At 42.7% G+C, this 22,893-nt stretch overlaps 1 protein-coding gene across 1 annotated transcript in view; it reads left to right on the top strand.

Moving 5' to 3' along the window:
* Nucleotides 1–22,893, top strand: part of LOC308134397 (A disintegrin and metalloproteinase with thrombospondin motifs 2-like) — a 122,204-nt gene that overhangs the window by 91,259 nt on the left and 8,052 nt on the right. Inside the window, exons 4-17 of the mRNA XM_080502111.1 lie at nt 4,092–4,297; nt 12,498–12,581; nt 14,447–14,603; nt 15,451–15,556; nt 15,709–15,852; nt 16,539–16,671; nt 18,540–18,653; nt 18,748–18,893; nt 19,221–19,396; nt 21,350–21,483; nt 21,576–21,699; nt 22,207–22,287; nt 22,402–22,565; nt 22,699–22,855. Coding sequence (XP_080358237.1) covers nt 4,092–4,297; nt 12,498–12,581; nt 14,447–14,603; nt 15,451–15,556; nt 15,709–15,852; nt 16,539–16,671; nt 18,540–18,653; nt 18,748–18,893; nt 19,221–19,396; nt 21,350–21,483; nt 21,576–21,699; nt 22,207–22,287; nt 22,402–22,565; nt 22,699–22,855 — 1,926 coding nt within the window. The remainder of the gene's footprint in view (nt 1–4,091; nt 4,298–12,497; nt 12,582–14,446; nt 14,604–15,450; nt 15,557–15,708; nt 15,853–16,538; nt 16,672–18,539; nt 18,654–18,747; nt 18,894–19,220; nt 19,397–21,349; nt 21,484–21,575; nt 21,700–22,206; nt 22,288–22,401; nt 22,566–22,698; nt 22,856–22,893) is intronic.

Here is a 22,893-nt window from a genome sequence, read left to right as displayed (position 1 = left end):
GTGCGTGCGTGCGTGCGTGGCACTAGATGTTTGCATGGGAGGGTCCAGTGGCAGGTGAGATACAGACGGTAGTGTGAAAATGTAAATGAGGGCTGAGAATATGTGGGCTGGACAGACAAGGTTTTAAGGTAGGAAGACAGATGAAGGGTTGTGTATGTGGGAGAAAATAGGTAGGTTCTGGACTGAAAATGATTTCTTGGGGAAAAAAACATGTTGTGATGAGTTCTTCATATACAAATCCAGTTCTGGAAAAGTTGGGACATTGTGTAAAACTGAAATACATCCACATGCACAACATTCAAATTCTCAATGAAAGTATGATTTCAAAAAAAGTTATAACTTGCTAAAAGTGAAAAAAGGGCACACGGTTGTCTGAATCTCTCGTTTCTTAAGAGATGATTTATGAATGAAATTGATGATGAACATACAAACTACCACAGTACAGCAACAACCCATGAATATTTTCACTGTGAGTCAAGAGCGTTACTGACAACATAGTGTGGCCAAATTTAAACTGTCTATCCTTTATTTCTCTTCAGTCACAATATAATGATTACATCCGTCTGTCTCATGGAGACATTATACTGTGTATCTTTATTGTTCATTCAGGGGTTTTTTCCCTTTTGTCCTGGTTCATTTTTCACACTTAACTGTTCCTTTTAGACAAATTTCCATCCTTATTACAAGACTTATTCTGAGATATTTCTTTAAGTGAGTGTCTTACAAACCAATTTGTCAGGTTTGATGTTGTCTTTGTATTGAGTATTATTTAATGGAGGGTTAATGGGTTTTCGGATCATTCCATTCTGTTTACTTTTTCACACTTCTCTCCAGATTCTCAACTGTTATGGTTGTAGGTGTTTTGTAATTGATGATGTAATTGATAGTTCAGAGGAATCTGGCAATACACCCTGACACTTCACCTGCAGACTTTACTACAGAGCGATATTCTCCATCGCTGAATGAGCTTGAAGCGGAACCAACAACACCCAAGGTCTTTTTGGTCTCCTCTCATGTTTCTCCCCTTCTCCCATCCATCACACCCCTCAAGCTCAGCCTCACACCTCTCAGGCTCCCCGGTACCTATTTCCTCCACATTCTTTAAAAAATTAAAATACAGGTGAAGCAGGAGAAGAAAATGTACTTTTTGCAGGTGGATGCGAAGATGCTTTGACAGAGGTGCAACAGCACAAGACAAGTCTTAGAAAGTTAAACATGTTCAGACACCTTTAAACTTTGAATTGAGATGAATTATCTGACCTTTCACTCAACAGCCATCCAATATATTTGTACCCCCTATGTCACACAGTGTCCTTGCATTGTTTCATTCACTGTTTTCAAGGAACTGAAATTTTGCAGAGATGCACAGTTAAGTTAGTACATGCTGTTATTTCCCCTGTATTTTTCGTTTGGTCTGAACATTACATAAGCAAAAGGTAAAAATATCTGGACCTGTCTTTAGAAGCAGATGGTGCGGTTATGACATCAGGCTCGTTAAAGGCACCTATAACTAGGAAGAGCCAAGGGTTGTTGTGAAGTACATCGCCTGAAATCCAGCTTCTCCCACTAACAAGGCGAAGAAATGTTCCGTGTCTCAGTAAAATGAGCTATGCAACGCGGGGGGGAAGAAAGGGGAAGGCAGAAAAAAAAAATCTTTATTCTCTCCTCTCGTCGGCGCTTGTCTTTCTTCATATTGCTTTCTGTCGCTGCCCCCCTACATCCTAGTATTCTGTTTCTAGTGCTAATATTCTGTCACTCGCTGAAATGTGGGCAGATATGGGATAATAGTCAGACTTTCAGATTAATTCTGCTCCCAACTCAGGAGCCAACGTTTACCACGTGGTTGTTGTTTTCCCCATGAGCCTGTTGTCTTGGTAACGTTGCATAAGAGGGAGTGGGAACGCAGGATGCCCCTTGCTGATTGGGAGACAAGGTGGCACATCTTTCTTTCTCTCCCCTTGTCTTCTCTGGATCTTCCTTCCTGCATCTTGTTCTTTCTGCCTCACTCAACACTCGCTCTCAACTGTATGTGTCAAAACACTGGAGCTCCCACTGTCCCCTCATGCCACGTGTTGAATCAACTCCGCATGCGGCACCTCCAAATAAAGCTCCTCAGTCAAAAGCAGTATATCTATTACACTTAGTCATCTCGGCGCTCCAGCTTCAACTGAATTAATGCTCCTGTTGGAACAGTGATTTATAGCTCAATTGGAAATGTTTGTCCACAGAAAGTGCACACACAGCAGTGGACAACAACAAACACCAAAGAGTACGCTCACAGATACACACAGGGTGCAATTTTGAAAGAAACCAGAGGGACCATGTTTCCGTCCAGGGTGTGTGAGGGTAGGGGGGCGTGAGTGTGTCTGCCTTTGAGAACAAATGGTGATAAAATGGGATGAGGTGGTAGATGAATCTAATCACTGAATTAATGAACACTTCCTGAGCTGAATGCCATGTGAAAGTGATAAAGGCAAATTTAAAGTGATGAAATAAGAAATAGAGAAAAACTACCAAGTGTGACTTTATATGTATTCCAAATCCATTTCACAAAGTAAAAGATTCTAAGCAGATAGATTCATCTATGGACCACAATACACCATAGAAAGGGATCTTCTCACCTCATGATGGGAAGGTCTCAGGCTCAAGTCCTGTCCTTGGACGTTGGGGGGCATACACAGGGAGAACATGCAAACATGTGCAGGCTAACTTTGGTGGATGGATCCATGGATGGATCACAATGTGAAAATACAGCAAGTCTTCAGTTCAACTAAAAATGACTCCTCAGTGTGAACATGTGCAGTGTGAGAGAATGACTATGGGTTTAAGAGTTGGAAGGGTCATTTAGAAGATATTTTATTAAAAAAAAAAAAAAAGATTCTGGGAAATTAAAGCCACTTCACTCTTTGAGTCATGTTTTGGGTTTAGTGTGGTTACGGGGGAGCCTCAACTAAATGAGGACAATACTTTGTCAAAACCATTTTGACCACATGTTCAAGACTGAATGTCGCGGCCTCCCACGGCTTCTGAGCAGCAAGGCCATTCTGTGCCTACATGCACGATGACGATGAGGAGGGGGAGGAGGAAGGTAACAGCACGTGAATCAAGGTTGGCCTTGGCTCTGGAGACAGGATGATTTATCTTCTGCATCCTCACTGACTCCAGCTCTTTGCCTCATTTAAAATGAAGAGAGAAACATGATCAGACCCGACACTTGAAACGTCACAGTCCCACGTGGCTGACTGAAGTAAAAGTGATCTGATCAAATCAAGGTTGCTTTAAGTTTGTACACTGAATCCTTTCCAGTGGAATAGCCTCAAATTACGGTCATCCAACTAATCTGCATTTTTCCAACGTATAGTGAGCCAAGAGAAGAGCAGGGCAGGCAGCCCCTATGTGAAGGAGCTGTCTTGATCCATGTGTTTAGCAAGCACCATCTGTTCCTTTTATTCAGATGGGAGTAGAAATATTTGGTTGATTAAGGAAGAATGTGTGAAGGATAGTCGTACTGTTACTGCCAGTTACAACAGACACACATGCTTGATTCTGTCAACTGGTGTCTTGTAAAGAAAAACAGACAGTAAAGTGTGAGTACCTATAGGTGAAAGCTTGAATATAGACGTGACTGTGTTACACACTCACACACAGACAATAGTGTATAAAGCAAACGACCACTAACATGTAGGACAGTTTGGCCTAGGTCATTATCAACAGCAATTAATTTTATTTTTTTCGAGTAAATGATAATTGATGCTGTGTTGGTTGCTTATAACAGAATGTGACGATCACCTGCCAATTATAACTGATATATTCCTTATTCTTGTATCAGTCAGGGGCTAATTGTGCATCTATTCATCTTCTACACACTTTTTATCCAATCCCAGATGACTATGACCCTGCACAGTCAATCACGATCACATTCACGTCGAGTGTCACAGCTAATCTGTATTGGTACAATAATAACTGTATATTTTCACCATCGAGTTAATCTATGTTTTGTTTTATTTTGTTTTTATTAGAAAAAGTGTATGAGGTTTTTGTTTGGTGTGTTTGTGTGTTTAGCTTATTGTGTATCTGCTTTTTGTCTCTAGGTGCAGATCTTGGGGGTCTGATGGACTTGGAGTCTCTGTACCGTGGAGTGGAAGAGAGTATTAACCACACGCGAGCGGGCCGAGTGCGCAGACAAAGCGTGGACCGGGCCTACAACATCGAGGTGCTGCTGGGCGTGGACGACTCAGTGGTTCAGTTTCATGGAAAGGAGCATGTTCAAAAGTACCTGCTCACACTCATGAATATTGTGAGTAAACAGCATAAACAATGTGTATTCTGCAACTTGTGCTGATCCAAATGCAAAAAAGAAAAGAAAAAATACATATGTGAGATTATTGTGATGGTATTTTTAGCGGCTGAGGACTCTTTAGATGCATGAGAAGTTTACGAAGTTGTCAAAACAGCTGCAGAACTTTCTGCAACACAAAGCTTCTGAAGACTGTCACATCCTGTGTTTGGTCGGTTTGAAGCTCTTCGGCCTATATTGCATTCAGACTTCAGTCAAATTGTACTAAAGTGATTGTGTGAGTTTAACGAGATCTTCATTTAAGACAGACTCGGAACACACAACTGGGTTGAGGTGGCAACATTCATACTTTCACAAACAGAAAGACACAACGTGTTTCATTTAATGAACCCAAACCTGATAAGTGAGTATTCACTTTTATGTACGTGCATAAGCATGTATGCTTTATTAAAATAGCAATAAAATACATCCATAATACAGAGAACATAGAGAAGACATTCATAAGACTCTTTTTTAAGTAATACCACAAAGCCATAGTGTAAGCTGGAGGAAAAAACATCTACTTACAGAGCAATGAACACAAATTTTGTTTTTAAACAAGATTTAATAATGGCACAGTTGCTTTATTAAGAATATTTTAACTTAGATCACAATTGCTATGTAGTTCATTTGTGCGTTGCATGCATATCAAAAGTTATTATTACAGTGTTATGACTATATTTCATTAAACCAAAAACTAATTTTCCATAGGAACTGTGTTGCGCATCAATTCAGCGATGCCCAAAACTTAAACTCGCTGAAAAAAAAATTTGATTTCAATGAGAAAACGGATCTATTTGAGTTGAATGGAAATTAAGTCACCGAGAGGTCAAAGAAAGAGAGTAACAGACACACATAGGAAAACACACACCCACTGAATGACAATTCAATTCCCTTCCTGCATGTTCTCATCCAGCAATCAGCCGCGAGTAATCCTTTCTTCTCTATCTGAATATGATGAGATTTCATTTGTGCATGAGTGTGCATGTGTAAGGTGAGCCCTCTGAGCTGAAGGGGCTTCTACCTATCGTTTCATCAGGCTTTGTGTCATGTCATCATTCACTGTGTGTGCGTGTGTATGAGGGAGAGAGAGAGAGAGAGGGAGACAGCGAGAGAGCAAGAGAGAGAAGGAAGATGAGAGGGTGAAAGAGGTAGAGAGAAAGAGAGGGAGAGAGAGAGCTGGGGAGGCAGGGAGAGGGAAGGTGAGAGAGAGAGAAAGAGGCCGAGAGGGTGAAAGAGAGAGAGAAAGAGGGAGGAAGAGAGGGAGGAGGGGAGAAAAAGAGAGACGGGGAAGGTGAGAGAGTGAGAGACGTGAGGAGGACAGAGAGAGGTCGGAAGAGAGAAAGAGAGGCAGAGATGGTGAGAAGGTGACAGAAGGAGTGAGTGAGGGAGAGACAGGTGGAGGAAGAGAGAGAGACCGGGAGGATGAGAGAGCAAGAGTGGTAGAGAGAGTGAGGGGAGGCGGGAGGGAGGTAGGGAGGGGAGAGAGGGAGGAAGAGAGAGGGAAAGAGGTAGGCAGGGAGTGGTGCAGAAACAGCAGGTACTGCGCTTCAGGCCACAACAACGCTTAGCACTCACACTCCCAGGTGTGTGTGTGTGTGTGTGTGTGTGTGTGTGTGTGTGTGTGTGTGTGTGTGTGTGTGTGTGTGTGTGTGTGTGTGTGTGTGTGTGTGTGTGTGTGTGTGTGTGTGTGTGTGTGTGTGTGTGTGTGTGTGTGTGCGCGCGTGTGTGTGTGTGGAACACGCCACACAGACTTTAATCTTCACAGATTAAACCTGTGGTGAGAGGCGAGCGCTCGTTGCATGCGTTGGTAGATGAGCATGCGACCCTCGCAGAGCGTGTGTTCGTATCCGCGCTCCTGTTTTCCTCCTGCTCGTGTTGCGACCCGCCGCTCAAGGAAGCCACCGCCGACTGTTAAGCAGGTGCAAGCGCAGAGCAACAAATCCTGGCACACCTCTTTGTCTCGGCGCTTGAGAAAGAACAAGCGGCGCCATGCTCGCAGCCTCCTCGCTCAGACATTTGTGAGACAATATAGGAGAAGGCAAGACGCGCCCCCCCACCCTCTAATCTATGGGGAAGACAGAGGGAGAGGGAGTATTTTAAACAGCGCATTCAGAATAAATTACTGACAGCCAGATAAACAGAAATAAATAAATAAAGGTTGCCTCCCACGCGTGGCATCTCGGCGACTTTCTTCTTGAAAGTTTTGCTTTGCTCACCTCGGGATGGGCGTGCTCCGTCTGACCCCTGTCTCTCCCCGTACGTATGCGTTTTCCTCTCTGGCCTCCTCTCGCTCTCCCCGGCCTCTCGGCGCGCCGCCGCTCGCATTGTCACTCCTCCCTGACTCAGGTAGTTCATGGCAACAAATGCTTAATGAAGTAAAAGAAAGTGGGGGGGGGGGACAACTTTCTACGTATGATGTGAGTGGTAACTCAGGTTTATGAGAATAAGGGCCCAGTAAAAGGTAAAATTAGGATAAGGAGGCAGGTTTTAGTTCATGTATTTGTCACAGGTGCCCTCTAAAGGTTTTAAGATGTAAAACACATCATAGTTCCTGATCGACTCAGCAAAGATTGGAATATCTTCATTTGCTTCATTGTCTTTACTTTTTAAAAAGACATACATTGGGTTTTTCCCAGTAGTTGAAACATATTTCAACATGATGAAGTTTATATGATTGTATTGTCTTTGTCAAACGTGTTTTCCTTTTATTTCTTCCTCTCTTCTGCTGAGCTGATTTTCTGTATCCACATTCAAACTCTTTCATCAAACCACATTCAAATCAAGACGCCAGTTTACTCTGGAAATAACACAACAGTGCATGCAGTGTATGTTTGCATCCCTTCAGGTCTTCACGTCTTTTTGTAATGACTCTCTCCATCTTCCTGCTTTACTGCATTCATCTGTGTTTCTCAGGGTCAAAGTGCACTGTGCGTGTGTGTGTGTGCGTGTGTGTGTGTGTGTGTGCGTGTGCGTGTGCGTGTGCGTGTGCGTGTGCATGGAGGACATCAAAGAACTCCCACAGCAACCCTTTGAGTCCCGCTGACTTAGTTCAATACGAGTGTGCATATATGTTGAGTTAAATGTGTGTCTTTAGTCATTTTTATCTGCTTCCCACTCCTTTCTCATGTTTTTTTTTCCCTCCCCTTTTGTCCAGTGGCATCGACAGACTGAATAGTCTGACTGTGGGACCTTTTGCTGACTACCTGCACACAACAGACAAACATAACAGAAAAACATAATAGAAAAACTGTAAGCTGTCGAAAAATGCCGCAGTCAACAAAATATCTCAATCAACCTGTTGCAGGAAGAATTGAGCCACAACTTTATCAAATATCTACATGAAGTTATTTTGTTGCAGAAAGTGTAGTTTAATGAAGTTTACTTGAGTTTTCATTATTGTGATGAATTTGTACTCACCTTCATTTGAAAAAAAAAATCTGGATATGTTCTTCTTACCTTTTAAAAAAAAAAATGTAACCTTTCAAATGATGATTTAGAGTAACAGTGAAAGAATCAAATGATAAGGAAGTTGCAGAATTCAAGTTACATTGGGTTGGGCTTTTCTTTCAAGAAGTTAATGTCCTTTCAAAGTAATTTATTTTCAAGTGAATCCATGTATTTTGTTGTTGAAGATCTGCTTGCGTGTCTCTCTCATCCATTAAGAGACACTATAAGTCACACTGTGATTAGAACATGTGCATCGTCAAAAAAGTACAAGTTTCATTTTGAGGAGCCAAACTAGATGAGGATAGTGAAGTGTATTTTGTCTGCACAATGTCTGTCTGGAAGAAGCCTTATTTCTGTGTGGAAGCGATGCAGATCGTTCAGTCATGTCTTTACCAAAGCTCCTGGAGGTAGTGAAAAGTTATATTAATAAGTGGCAGGAAGAGTGGGGAAAGGAGATGTAGTCCAGGAAATAATAGACACCTTGTTAGCTGCAGGTGTCACAGATACGTGAGGAGCACTGTCAGACTGAGAGCTCAAATTCTGGGTTTCAGTTTTAAATATTCCCCTGTGTGTTGACAGAAAGACGTGGAAAAGCCATCCAAAGCCTTATCTAATATATGGAGCTCTCCAGCCAAGTTTAATTTGATGACTCAGTTCTGTCACACCTACAGCTGAGCGTGTTTCTGATGTATATTTTCCAGACCGCAGCAGTAATCTGATTGCTTTTTAATGAAAGCCAATTTTCTATTAGGTAACAGAAGTCAGACAAAATGTAAGATCAATGGATGAAGTGCTGAAACAATGAACACCTACATATTTTCAGTTCACATTAAGGTGTTACAATACATCTTTATTGTTAATAAGTGCGCTAATTATTTACAAAACCTTGTCAGAAGAAAGTGAATGAAGCAACTGAAGTAAATTAAAATGAGGGAGCCCTTCTCTGCCTTGTGAAAATAACTAATCTTGTAGTGTTTATGCTGTTGTCCTCATACCTACTTTAACAAATATTGACAATGATGTGGCTTCCTTCTTTTTTTCACATAATCATAATTCTTGTTTTCTGATGTGACTAAAGGGCTATGCTTTTCTGTTTGTAAAAAATAAACAGGATTGTATTTCCAGACATGATCAGTGTAAACAAGAAAAACATCAACATCCATTTGGTTAATAGCTGTAATTTATATGATTAAACAATTACTGACTGTAATCACTCCGACCTCCTCACGTTGCCATTTCCCTGGTTCCTTCAAACCGGTTGTTGTGCTCCTTGCTGGTGGAGTTAAGCGACAAGCCCCGGTTGCATTATTCATCCTGCAGTAATGATTTCATGCCGATGGATCTCCAGGCTTGTTGTTCGTCAAGACTCAGAGAGAAATACACACATGTTGCTGCTGAAATGTAGGTCATCTTGAAAAAAAAAAAAAAAAAAAAAACCTTTAAATGATGTTAGTTGGTTTTAACCCTTGGTGTCACCGTTCAGGACACAGAGGGACTGTCAGCAGCATTCATAAGAGGCCTTGCATGAAAGTGTTGGTCAGCTCAGCCGTATACGAGTGTTTTGGTTTATGAATTGCAGTGTGCTAACATGCATAAAGACACATCAAGTTCTGTGCGTGCGTGCGTGTGTGCGATGCGTGCCTTATTAGGGTGGAAAGATTGATGCTAGGGTCACCTGGATGTCAACTGCCCCTAATTGGCATAAGAGTTGTCAAGGAAACAGGCCAAGTGCGAACTCACCCACCCGAGTGTCCATTTCAGTCAGACTCGGCTCACAAGAGTCACTCTGTGTCACTTTCTCACGTTCACTTCTGCCCGCTACGATAACGACGGAGGAAGACAGATGTTAGAAAACAAGGCAGTATTATCAGCTGATAACAAAACAGGGAGGCGAGGAGAAAACTGCACTTGCAGTTACAGAAATTGTGACGACAACAAGACTGAACCGAACCTTTGGCTGTCCTCTTCTGTGTCCCAGACTCTACACCTCCTCAAAGTCTGAAACCAATGATCATCTGTTGAAAGTTGCAGTTACACTGCTTATGATCATGTATTTAAATATGTTTCATATAGACATAATGCAACTTTGCTTTTTAAGTACAAACAAAGTATTTCTTTGTTTCATGGGCAGGTCACCAGTATATCACAAAGTGATCACGATCCCTTTTGCACATATTCAAAGCTCATTTACAGCCAATTAACAGTCTAAAGGATGGTTTCGTATAGTGAATAGAGAACCCACAGAGACACAGTGAGGACCACGGCACCATCATCCCACTTTTTTTCCATGATTATTTGTTGATATTCTCCTGGTGTAGATTTAAGATAAGATAAGCCTTTATTGATCTCACAAAGGAGAAATGTATTGATTTGTTGTATTTCAGACTTTTCTAAAATAATAATCACAGTAATGATTCGTAACAAGAAGCCTCACAATCAAAGAGCATCTGCCAATATGAAAAGAGGGAGTTAAAGGAGACGGTGGTTTGACATTTAAAGATGGATGACTGTAAAACTGACGGAGTACCTGTCAAAAAGGCGGAAAGATTATGATTGCAGATCACATCCGCAGTCACATGCAAGATTTGTACTGAGCAACTCAGCGTTTTATTGCACTGCTTGAGTTACTTTTTAACAAACAAAGTGAACATTGACTGAAGTCTCGCTGTAGCGTTATGTACAGTGATAGTACAGCAGGTCTCCTACATGTCAGGCTCCTCCAGAGAGAGCAGTTGTACACTATGATGCATGAAAATCCCCGAGGAGCACGTTTCATTTGTGAAGTGGTCCTGCAGGAATACTGTGTTTAGCCTTCATGTGGTTGACACTAAAATTGTCCCCCAGGAATTTAAATTTTATTTTATCGGTCACTTCTGGGACCTTTGTCACAAAACCATTCAAAACAAAGAAAAAAATTTACTTGTAAGCGTATTATTACTGCTGCCACAGCTCTTTACCCCCCCCCTCCGTTCAGAGTCGCAGCTTTATTATTATCTGCATTATTTTAAGTATTCCAACTCACACAACCACAGATGCTCACAACATCTGATTTTCCTCATGCAAACTGCCACTTCCACTCAAATCGCCATGTTATTATAGTAATATTTATCTACACTGGCGAATTTAGCTGGTAGCTGACAGATGTCCCTAATGACACAAAGGCCACGCGATGCAGAAAACCCAGCATTACTTTATTTTGAGGTTTCGGAGCATGCTGTAATGCTGTAACTCCTTTACATAGCCGCCATGCCTACACATGTAATTACATCCATTTGTTCCAGACTGCGGTTCACAAATTAGGATCCTGATTTGATAGATCCCTTGACTGGATTTTTCGTTATAAGACGCTGGAATTTCCAACTTTACACAGCGTACGGAAAAGGTTGAGCTTATTCCCGATTTTTCTTTCCCTCCCCTTTGATTTCTGATGTATTTATTTAACACTTTGTTTCCATTCTGTCCTGAGCACTTTGTCTTTCACTGTGTGCTCAGCTTTGTTGGCTCTTCCCTCTGCCTCTCTGTCTCCAGCGTTCCTTACCTCTCCCATACCTTTCTCCTGCTGGATGTGTCTGCAGTTTTGTTCCTTATCTCTCTACCTCTTGTGTGTGTGTGTGTGTGTGTGTATGTGTGTGTGCGTGCGTGCGAGAGACTCCTTCTCCGCAGCATGTCCATCAGCCATCTCATTATGGCTGTCTGTTTTTACATCCCTTTGCCTCATTAGGCGCCGCGCACAGTCACTGAGGACAGCAGGCCTCAACTCCAGTGCCAATTTACCTCCCTCCCTCCCTCCCTCCCTTCTCTCTCTCTCTCTCTCTCTCTCCCTCCCCCTCTCCCTCTCTCTCTCTCTGGTTTTGTGTGTGCGTGCGCCAGAAGAGTGCTCTCCGCATCTCCCCTGTCACACATTACCTTGTTTCCTTGCATTAGGCTCGCTATTCTTTGCATCTTCCTCATCTCCTCCTCATCAGTGCTCATGGGAAACTGAGTTCCTTGCACTCTCCTATAACCTTTCTTTTCTGTCTTTTTTTGAAAATCCTCTTTCCTGCCTCTTCGTCTCCTCTTTCACTGTCTTGCCTCGTGGGAACTTCAGTCCGCAACTCGCTTCCCTTGGCTTTTTCTTTATTTCATCATTATCCCGCGATGCGTCCTTCACAACAGGTTTAAAATGTGTAACTAATGGATTTATTTATGATTAGTAAGTCAATATTGCCTAAATCAATTATGATGGGTTTAAAATAAAAAAAAAGAGTAATTTTTAAGCCATTCAGTTCAGTATTTGCCCTCTGGAAAAGAAAAGTATTCAGTGATTCAGTCATTTATATTTTAGGACACCTGCAAATTAGAAATATATAAAAAAGTTTCTTTAGTATCTGTCTATAAAATGCATACACTCAGTGTAGACATGTACTGTGTGTTTGAACAAATCTCACAAGAAGAGTTGAGTAAATAATTAAAAAAAAACGACTTGGAAATATTCAAGTTAATAATCCTATATTACTTTTACATAAAGCCAGCTTAGTTCCTTCAAAAGATTAAAATCAGTTCAACTTTATTTGTATAGCACCAAATACAGCACAGAAAAGAAAACCCAACAATTCCACGAACTCATCCAATTTTCTCTTTTATTGCAGGTATGCATTCTTTTCTTTCCGCAATGTTCAGTGTCCGCTGCTGAAACTCCTTTTCTCTCCTGTGATTATCTTTGTGACCCCAGGTGAATGAAATCTACCACGACCACTCTTTGGGGGCAAAAATCAATGTGGTGCTGGTGCGGATTATTATGCTGGGCTATGGCAAGGTAAGACCCTGCAAGTCATGATTTGCACTCAAACGTTGACTGCATTCGACGCAGTTCCTGGAAAGCTGATGCCTTGCCTTTCTATCAGCACTGTCTTCCATGCTGGGATTTTGCTACAATAGATTTTAAGTACCTACATTAAGCACAGCCAAGTCATACACACGGACTCATAAACAAACACACAGACACACTCATCCGCCCAGAGCCTGTTATTCCAGTGGACTGAGCAAAAGAGGAACTAAAAGCATGCAGTGTCCCACGGGAGTGTTTTCAAGTCGCACGCCTTCACAGTTCAGCACCAAAGCACATAGAAACTCTGCCCGTTATGCAATCAGTGTTCCTCCCAGTAGGCTGCAGCACAGAATCCTGGGAAGTCCAGGCAAAGATAAACAATCAATGATAGCCCTCCCTCATTCATAAAGAGAGAGACCGGACAAGGGGTTTGCATCCTTTTCTTCCTGACTGTAACTCTATCCTTGCGTCGGTGCTGAAGAGATGGGCAGGGAAAAGAGAGATTAAAAAAAAGGAGAGCGAGAAGGGATTGCCCCAATGGATGAAACAAATGGTTTTCATGCTGGATAGGCACTCTGTCACACACTTATACTGGTTAGAGCCTTATCTGTTTCTCTCCTCCCACTACATGTCTCCAGTCTGAGGGGAACACACACACGCACCCACGCATGCACGCACGCACGCACGCGCACACACACACACACACACACACACACACACACACACACACACACACACACACACACACACACACACACACACACAATGTTACATTACATTGGTCATTCTGGGCCAGCCCCTATGCAGCTCCAGCCCAAGCTCTGGCTGTCCATCATTCCCAATTACCGTGGCAACAGAGCTGCACCCAGACAGCCTGCAGATTGGCTATGTGACCCTGAATGTGCACGTGCACACACACCCTCTCTTTCTCTCTCTCTCTCTCTCTCTCTCTCTCTCTCTCTCTCTCTCTCTCTCTCTCTCTCTCTCTCTCTCTCTCTCTCTCTCTCTCTCTCTCTCTCTCTCTTCTCACACACACACACATACACGCACACACACACAATCCCAGTATGGGCACATTTTCAGAGAGTTAAAAAAAACTGAACTGACATGCACACAGGGAACTGATGAACATGAGAAATCACACACATGTACAGTCGATTCTGTCCAAAGAGTTTGCGCGGAGTGCAGACTTCACACTCCATCATGTGTGCAGAGGCAGGCCATATGTCTTTGGTGCAGCTCACTCACACTACACACGCGCTTGCTGCTTGATTCAACTATGCATTGTGCGAGTGCGAAAACGGCAAGCAAATGTAAAACCTGACAAAATGAAGCAGTGGGAGACAGAAATGCAAATACTCACATGGAAGAGTATTGCAGTGAAAGAGAAGATCGATGAGCTGAGGTACTGAAGAGGGGCATGAGAGGTGAAGGTGAATACAAAGGATTGGAGAGATCATGGATGATTGGTTTTATAATTTTGGTATTGCACATCTTTAACTACCAGTGCAGAGCTCATTAACAGTCTATTTATTATTGAAATCATCAGTTAAGTGCTGTGCATCCTTTCGAGTGTGTGTTGTGTGTTCTACACCTCAGCAATTTCCAAGATCTGCTGACTCTTTATATAAAACATTATGACACTGCCCCCTACAGGGTTGAATAAAATGTTGTAGTTCTTGTGAAATAAGAAGCTCTTTTAGTCGCCGATTTGTGTATCACCTTAACACTGTGCTCTTCTTCTACTTGTGTGTGTGTGTGTGTGTGTGTGTGTGTGTGTGTGTGTGTGTGTGTGTGTGTGTGTGTGTGTGTGTGTGCGTGTGCGTGTGCGTGTGTTTGTCTCTCCCCACCAGTCCATGAGTCTGATTGAACTTGGCAATCCATCGCAGAGTCTGGAGAATGTTTGTCGCTGGGCATTCCTGCAGCAGAAGCAAGACACAGGGGATGCTGAGCATCATGACCATGCCATCTTCCTGACGCGACAGGAATTCGGCCCCACCGGCATGCAGGGTATTCAAGGACACAATCTACAGCTTTCATTCTCGAACACGCAGTAAACACAGTAAATCCACAATGCACGAGCACCCTCTTCAGAAGCTAAAACTCCTAAGTACACATAGGAAACTCACTTCTTCCTTCCTGTACCTCATATAGCTGCATAGTGCACTGTGGGTTTGGTGGTTGGTGGTTTTCTGTGCAGCAGAGTAGAGGCTAACACACAGGCCCAGGGGAAAGGCCTCTAAAGGCAGTGGCCTAGCTATCCAGAAGCCCTTCAGCTGCCCTTGGGCTCAGCCTTCAGCAGCGGAAAATCAATAGACAGAGAAGGGCCAGCCACAGCTCCACAATTAAAGGCAGCGCAGGACAGACAAGCACACAGGGAGTTGAAGATTGGCATACGCAGGGGTGGAAGGCGACGGCTTAGGGTTAGGATTAGACACATCAATGCAAATACGTGTGTGTGTGTGTGTGTGTGTGTGTGTGTGTGTGTGTGTGTGTGTGTGTGTGTGTGTGTGTGTGTGTGTGTGTGTGTGTGTGTGTGTGTGTGTGTGTGTGTGTGTGTGTGTGTGTGTGTGTACACTTGAATATAATATCAGTAATAGTACAGTTGTGTGAATTTTCATTTGCGATGATACAGAAATTAAATCCAGGGAAAATTACTTAAATTTAATAATAGCTATAAACCGTCTGTGCACTTGGTGTAAAGAACCTAGGTCAAATGAGCAAATGAAAAAGAAATTATTACACTAGATTTTTTTTTAAGCGGTTTCTTATTTGCTTATCTCTGTCATTCTTGATGTTTGTCCCAGCAGTAAGTCTATGGCTGCTGAAAACTATTTCTGTCTTCCCGGTTGCTAAGGTTATGCGCCAGTGACAGGCATGTGCCACCCGGTGAGGAGCTGCACTCTAAACCACGAGGACGGCTTCTCCTCAGCCTTTGTGGTGGCACACGAGACCGGGCATGTGTAAGTGTGGTACCATCACCGGCATGTTTCAGCAAAGATCGGCAGAGCAGTTATTAAATTGACCATATTGATTTCTTACAGTTTATGTCCAGTGGTCACCTCATATCTAAAGAGTGAATTACCACGGCCTGTCATTCTCTTCCTCTGTGTAGACTGGGGATGGAGCACGACGGCCAGGGAAACCGTTGTGGAGACGAGGTGCACATGGGCAGCATCATGGCTCCACTGGTGCAAGCCGCCTTCCACCGCTTCCACTGGTCCAGATGTAGCATGCAGGAGCTTGGACGTTACCTTCAGTGAGACAAACACCCATGTCGTGTTCCTGCAGTGTTCCTCTAACCAAAATCACGACTTGATTAACCTCTACCCTAACTTCACAACACGTCTTCCACTAAAAGTGTGTTTAAAAATAACTCCATATCTATAAATGACTTTTTTTTGTCCCTGCAAGAAGAAGAAAAAAGTCCAGATAATGTGAGTCTGTAAATAGATTTAATACAACGGTCATAAATAGTCATGGACACACACACACACACACACATACATACACACCGGCAGACACACGCCCATAGAGACAGGTATTCATTATCCAGATTTTTAAAGGTCAGTGCTGGCATCAGTTTTTTGAATTTGCATCTAGTTTGGATTTTCTTTTTGGCCGCTTTTGCATCACAATTAACAATATTTTTTTTCCTGCTCAAAAATATAATTGTGAAAAGGCAACGGATAGTAGCGCCATGCTTTATACCTTCAGAAAAGCTCAATCTAAACTGTTTTGTCTATCTCTCTGTCTGGAGTCAGACAACTCATAAAACTGTTGAAATATTGAGGGTTTAAAGGAAAATATGTGTTGTAGTTCCAAAAATAAGACAGACAAAAATTTAGTGGGAATGATCCAACCCTGAAAAATCCCCTTTTCCCCTTTTCATGGATTTACAGTGACTTGCGAGTGTTAAGACGTAACTATTTGGACTCTTTGCAGTTCCTACGACTGTCTTCGTGATGACCCGTTTGACCACAACTGGCCGTCGCTGCCTCAGCTCCCTGGCTTACACTACTCCATGAACGAACAGTGTCGCTTTGACTTCGGTGTGGGCTACACAATGTGCACCGCGGTAAGAGATCACCAAAGTCCATGGGTCGCTTCACTAACGTAGCTAGTTTCATAAAAACATACTAACACATCCACATCCGCACTCATAAAGCATATAGTGTCACTTTATCATGATTTTTGGAGTTGAGATAAACTCATTTTCACTTTAGTATGTTCAGTTTGTTCAGAATTTGCTGAATTGCATTGTCATATAAACATCTTTATGGACATCTCTTGAGCGCCATAAGGTTTACCTCATTAACTGAGCTGAGCACTGACATATATCTCTGATCTACACTGTAATGAAATGAGACTCACACAAACACAGCTATTCACATTCTTCTGATGTCCTCTGTTTCCTCTCCCGGCCACTGGTGGGATTGACATCTTGCTTAAAAGCAGGTAATTGGTTTTGATAGATATTTCTTTTTTTTTTTGTGTTATTAATGGTAAAGATAATAAATTATTCTTTTATTTTATCACTACAGTTGTCTTGATACCACAGTGCCTTTACATGACCCTCTCACTAAGTTTATTGTAAACATAAAAAGATTTTTTTTTTAAAACCCAAACAAAACAAAAACAACACACAGTAGAGAAGCTTCACCCAGGTGCAGCATCTTGCCAGGCATCTACCCTACTCACCCTCACCCGCTTCATGAGTGTGAAGCCACTGTGGCACGCTGTTGGAAAGCTATTGCTTGATTGACTAGGGGCTTGTTCAGGGGCTGTGCACACATTGCTAGATTACCCTCTATTCTCTTGTCAAACTCATTCCCCTCAGCTACAAAAGGCGGGGCAGTCAGGAACGCAGGTAAGGTAACCCCATCTCCCTGGAGGACATGTGGCCCGTCATTTATTTTCTCAGATTTTTCTTTACCTACTTGTCCCCAAAAGTTCTAACTGTTTGTAACGTGGTTCCTTACTTTTCTTTGACTGTACTTTGTTTCTCTGTTCGATCCATTGTCATATTTTGGATGTTAGTCTGCAGGATTCTAAAATGCTCCTATTTTGAGATATAGTGGCTATAAAATTGATCAAAACAATGTCAATTCACTGGTTCATTGGTTCAGCGGCTACGGTGCAGTCCAGAAGTTGAACAGTACCAAACTGAGCTCCTGCAAATCTGTGTTAAGTCACTGCAGCTTTTGGCAGGAAGAGCCTCATTATATTGGCACTCTCAAGACTATAAACGAGTGGAAAAGGTTGGAAAGATGTCTTTCCCATCCAAGAGGACTGGGCCTCGCCAGAACAGAGGCTGTTTTTCCATGTTTCACTTCAGCTTTTAGGATCCTCCAGCCTGATGTAACTGGTGATTACCTACCACAGTCCAGCCGTGGATTGTGAGTCGCCCTCTGACCTGTAAAGGTCGGCGGGGTCATGGTGGGTTGGGAAGTCTGTGGAAAGGAGGGAGGAGGGCATGCCCCCTTAGACACAGGGCTTCTGGTCAGCTTGGTGGTATCCTCATCATATCAGGAGAATTTGGTCCTTGATCTGTGTTTATCGGCATTTTAGAGGTCACTGAGACCTCACCTTTTGGCTTCTAAACCTTTTTGCCCTCTGACCTCTGACCTCCCCTGTGACAAAATTAGGCTACGTCATTAGGAGAGTCTTGTCTCTCTATCATCCATTGGTTGAGTTTGCATGAATGGCTGTGTGTTTCTCAGTGGAGCGTAGTGTACAGTGCACTGTCAGTACCAGGTTGGTGTTATCGTGGGGTTAAATGCTGTTGTGGCTACTGTTATTGTTCTATTTCTCTGCCCATTTATACTTTTGTTTCCTTTATTCAGTGTTCACTCTCATCCCAGCTTCATGGTGGTTGACCTGTTGATTAATGTCAGTCTGATGGCGTTTGATTGTGAGAAGGTGTCTGTCTCTGTGCCCCCACAGTATCGCACATTTGACCCATGTAAACAGCTGTGGTGTAGCCACCCAGACAATCCATTCTTCTGCAAGACCAAGAAAGGACCACCCATTGATGGAACCATGTGTGGTAATGGGAAGGTATTTATATTTACACCCCTCACACTATACAGAATTGTGGTACGGCACATTGTTTTCGAGGAAGAACTTGGTCTTATTTTGTTGCTCTGTGCAGCACTGCTTTAAAGGTCACTGCATCTGGTTGACTCCGGACATCATAAAGCAAGATGGAAACTGGGGTTCATGGAGTGAGTTTGGCCAGTGTTCCCGCACCTGTGGCGTAGGAGTACAGTTTCGCACGCGTGACTGTGACAATCCAAGGTACGGAATTGCCAATGTGCTTATGAGTAACTTTCAATTAATTCAAACCATGATATGATTTTTTGTATTTTTTATTAATTCATTCATTAATAACTTATAGGGATCTTTAGTAGTCAATTGACAAGACCAATAAATCTGTGAGGACTTTCAGTCATCCAGGTCACGATATCCACAGAACTTGTCTCAAAGGCAATTGGACTTGCTTTAGGTTTTGACGACATTTCACTTCTGAGAGGGTTTCATCAAAATTGGTGAATACATGTCTAAGGTTCAGATGACAACCAAAGTGTTCCACAAGTGATATTATCTGCCCTGTTCCCCTCCCAGACCAGCCAACGGAGGCCGGACCTGCGTGGGGGCGACTTATCAATTCCAGATGTGCAACAGCAACGAATGTGAAGATATCTACAGTGACCCACGAGAGGAACAATGCCACGCTAGGGAGCCACGCTTCGACTTCCACAGCAACAAGCACCACTGGCTGCCTTATGAACACCCTGACCGTGAGTCCATCCGCTGCACTGGGAGCGCTCTGGTAGGGACATGATGACATATTGGGGAAGCTGTGAATGTAGATGAAAGCCAAATAGAGGAAGAAAACAGTCTTGAAAGTGGTTCAGATTTGGAGGACTTGTGTCTGAAGGATCTGGCCACTGACATCTGGCTGTCCTTCTGAGTTTGAGTGCAGCTTTGAGGTATGACTACACCCTCCAATAAAAACAACCCATGTCTTTGAAAAACTCTTTAAAAAGAATCTTCTTTGAACTTGGTGTCTTCTCCACCCTCTCGTGATGTCATTTAAATCTCCATCTTTTCTTCCATTTTCATCAAATTCTCAACATGACATAAGTGTGAAGTTCTCAACTTAATGAGACAAATTTTCTCGAATAAGTTTAAAGGTGCATTTAGGCGCGTGTTAGCGTGATGCCGTCAGATCCACCATGTCTCTAAGTGGAGGTGTCACTGCCTACTTGATACACATTGAATTATCATCCCACTAAAGGGCAGCCCCAGAGAAAAGCGCTGAGCTGTCTCACTGTCTAAACGGAGGTCACGCTACGCAGAGTCAGCTCAGAGGGGCCTCGCTAAATTGTTTTCCGTCGTTCTTATTGCTTCTAAATGCCATATTTTCAAGAAAACCTTTGTCAATTGCAAATTACTTTTCGTGTGCGTGTGTGCATGAGTGAACAGGCACATGTGTGTTTTTATGTGAGAGGAACAAAGTGTACAAGGAGGTGAAATTGAATTCCATTCATGTTCTCTCATCTTCCAAAATTCAGACGATCTGAGGAAAGAAACCAGGGACTGCACAGAGTGTGAAATTGTAGTATTTGTGTGACAAATTGTTGTTTTGTGCCACTGTTTTGGGTATTTTCCTGAGTAAATAGATATCTAATCTACTCTTGGAAAATACAAATAAAAAACATTAAGTATGACACTGGTTGGTTGAAACCTTGTTTATTATTGTCAAGGACTGAAATGGGGGAGTTCCCTCACATGATTCCCATATATGAATATAGCCATGGGTTGTTAAAAGTCTAAACAATTGATTATTGATTTCCCCCTAAGTTTGTCTCGGAAGACAGGCTTTGATTTGCCAGAACATTACAGGAAACCCATACACTCGTGGTGGCTTCTATTCTCAAAATAAAAGCAGTGGGCAGTTTCCCAAGAAGTGTTTATTATGTGCAAATGAAATTATGACAGCCTGAGAGCAAATGTTTTGTTTTCATTCCTATATGAAACCAGATGCAAATCTTTAATCACCCTGAGTATGTTCCTTTTTAAAGCATATCATGATGCAGCTGTTTTATACTCAAGATGGAATCCCACTTTTATGCAAATAACAGATTATGGAAGGCTTTTAATCTTTTAAAAATGTATTTTTGTATATTTTTGTATTTGTGTATCACCTGCACGAGACTGTCCTTACTCAGATGTTGCACTGAGCAGAGTGAGCTCTATGACATTATATGGCAGGGACACGTGCTCCAATAATATGAATGTCCTTGGCAAAGAAATTAATTGTTTGTGTGCGTATTTCAGTTTATTGTGACAGAAATCAGCTTCTCCACCTCAAACAATTGAGAAGCTGTGTGTCTGCCACCTGTTTATTAGTGTCAGAGCTCTGTAAGACAAGGTCTCTGGATTGTGGCCATTTGTAATAAACGTGATGAAGTGGGAGTGTTCATTCTCACTGGGACGATCTGCCAGGTTTTGTCTCTCGGGGCTCATAGACTTGTAGTGTGACTCACTCAGACAAACACAATGAGACACTGTTTAGCGCTGACTCATGGAGAGCTCATTCAGCATATAAAAAATAAATAAATAATAATCACGTTAGTTGTAAACATAAGAGCATCATGATGCCTCACGAGTGTGGCCGTCTGACAGTCGTTAGAAGAAAAAAAAAAGTTGCCGCCATTGTGAATGGGCCTTTATGGTTTCTGTTCCAGCTAACAAACGCTGCCACCTGCATTGCCAGTCCAAGGAGACGCGCGACGTGGTCTTCATGCAGAGGATGGTCCAGGATGGCACACGCTGCTCATACAAAGACCCCCACAGTGTGTGTGTCCGCGGGGAGTGTGCGGTGAGTTTCCAGGCCCGGGAGCTGTGACTAACTGACACTGAGCATGTGCTCAGATCGACATGTGGTGAACTTTCCATGTTGTCATTCCACAGAAAGTGGGATGCGACGGTGTGGTGGGCTCCTCGAAGCAGGAGGATAAATGTGGAGTGTGTGGAGGGGACAGCTCAAGCTGCAAAACCTTCAAAGACATCATCTCACGCAACGCCAAGAAACAAAGTAAACACGTCAACATTTACTATGACTTATTTTCAGTGAGAACAGACTTGATTTGGGCCTGTTAGTAAAGTGTCTATCATGCCGGTAAACACAGGCGAAATTGCAGGCCCTTGTCTCTTCTTTGAATATTGATAGCTTCTCCTCTTTGTTTTGGCATGTTTAAATAAACATCGCCCTCTAGAGGAGACTGTGTAAAACTGGCCTGAAGCCTCAGACCAAGCTGCGCTGACATGTTTCCATGTGTGCATTGCCAAGAAGTTACGTCAAACCTCACTTTATGAGCTAATGTTATTGAACTCTTGATGTCAGGACAAGCCGACATCACAATAGCAAAAATTCCAAGAATCGGATGGTTTTGGTATTAGTGACCGAGACTGTGCGAGGATATGTGGTTGAGATGAACCAGAGGTCTTTACAGGATTAGCTTAGATTTTTTAGTCAGGAAACTGTAAAATGAGCTTTTGGGTTTTTTGGCACAACACGACCCAAATGTGTGTTTCATTACAGGTTTCCTCAAAGTTCTTGAAATTCCCAGAGGAGCACGACACTTACTGATCCAAGAGCTGAAAGCCACCTCACACACTCTGGGTATTTTCACTCTGTATTTTTTTGGGGTCACTAACATGTGTTTGTGCTTTATCCTGGTATTTACATTCATGTGCCGAACACATTTATTCAGTTTCCTTGTCTTCTTGTCGACAGCTGTTAAAAATGTGGCATCAGGACTGTTCTTCCTGAATGGGGAAAACAATTACCCAGAAACCCATTCAGTCATAGAAAAGGGCATAGAGTGGGAATATGAGAATGACAATGACAAGGAGACCCTTCAGACCACCGGCCCTCTCAGACATGGAATCCTTATCATGGTAGGCTCCCAGACGACTATATGATGGCACTCATACACAAGTAATTTCTAAATTACGCAATGATTTCTTTTTGTCTTGAATTATAGTCTCTTATTCTCTAAACAAAGTTTTATGATGATCTGTCTTTTTACAGATGAAATTACATGGGGATGAGGATGTGAATTTGTCTTATAAGTACATGATGGATATGGACAGTGACTCAGCCATTGTGGACAACATGCTGGTTGAGGACAGTGCCTATGAGTGGGCCCCTAAGAGATGGTCCTACTGCTCCAAGCCATGTGGTGGAGGTACAGTAAAGCAAGGGAGATGCTATGGGCAATGCCAC

The sequence above is a fragment of the Blennius ocellaris genome, assembly GCF_963422515.1.
Source record: "Blennius ocellaris genome assembly, chromosome: 9".
In the NCBI taxonomy this organism is placed as follows: Eukaryota; Metazoa; Chordata; class Actinopteri; order Blenniiformes; family Blenniidae; genus Blennius; species Blennius ocellaris.
The sequence above is the reverse complement of the archived record's forward strand: the minus strand, read 5'-3'. Positions and strand labels throughout refer to the sequence as shown.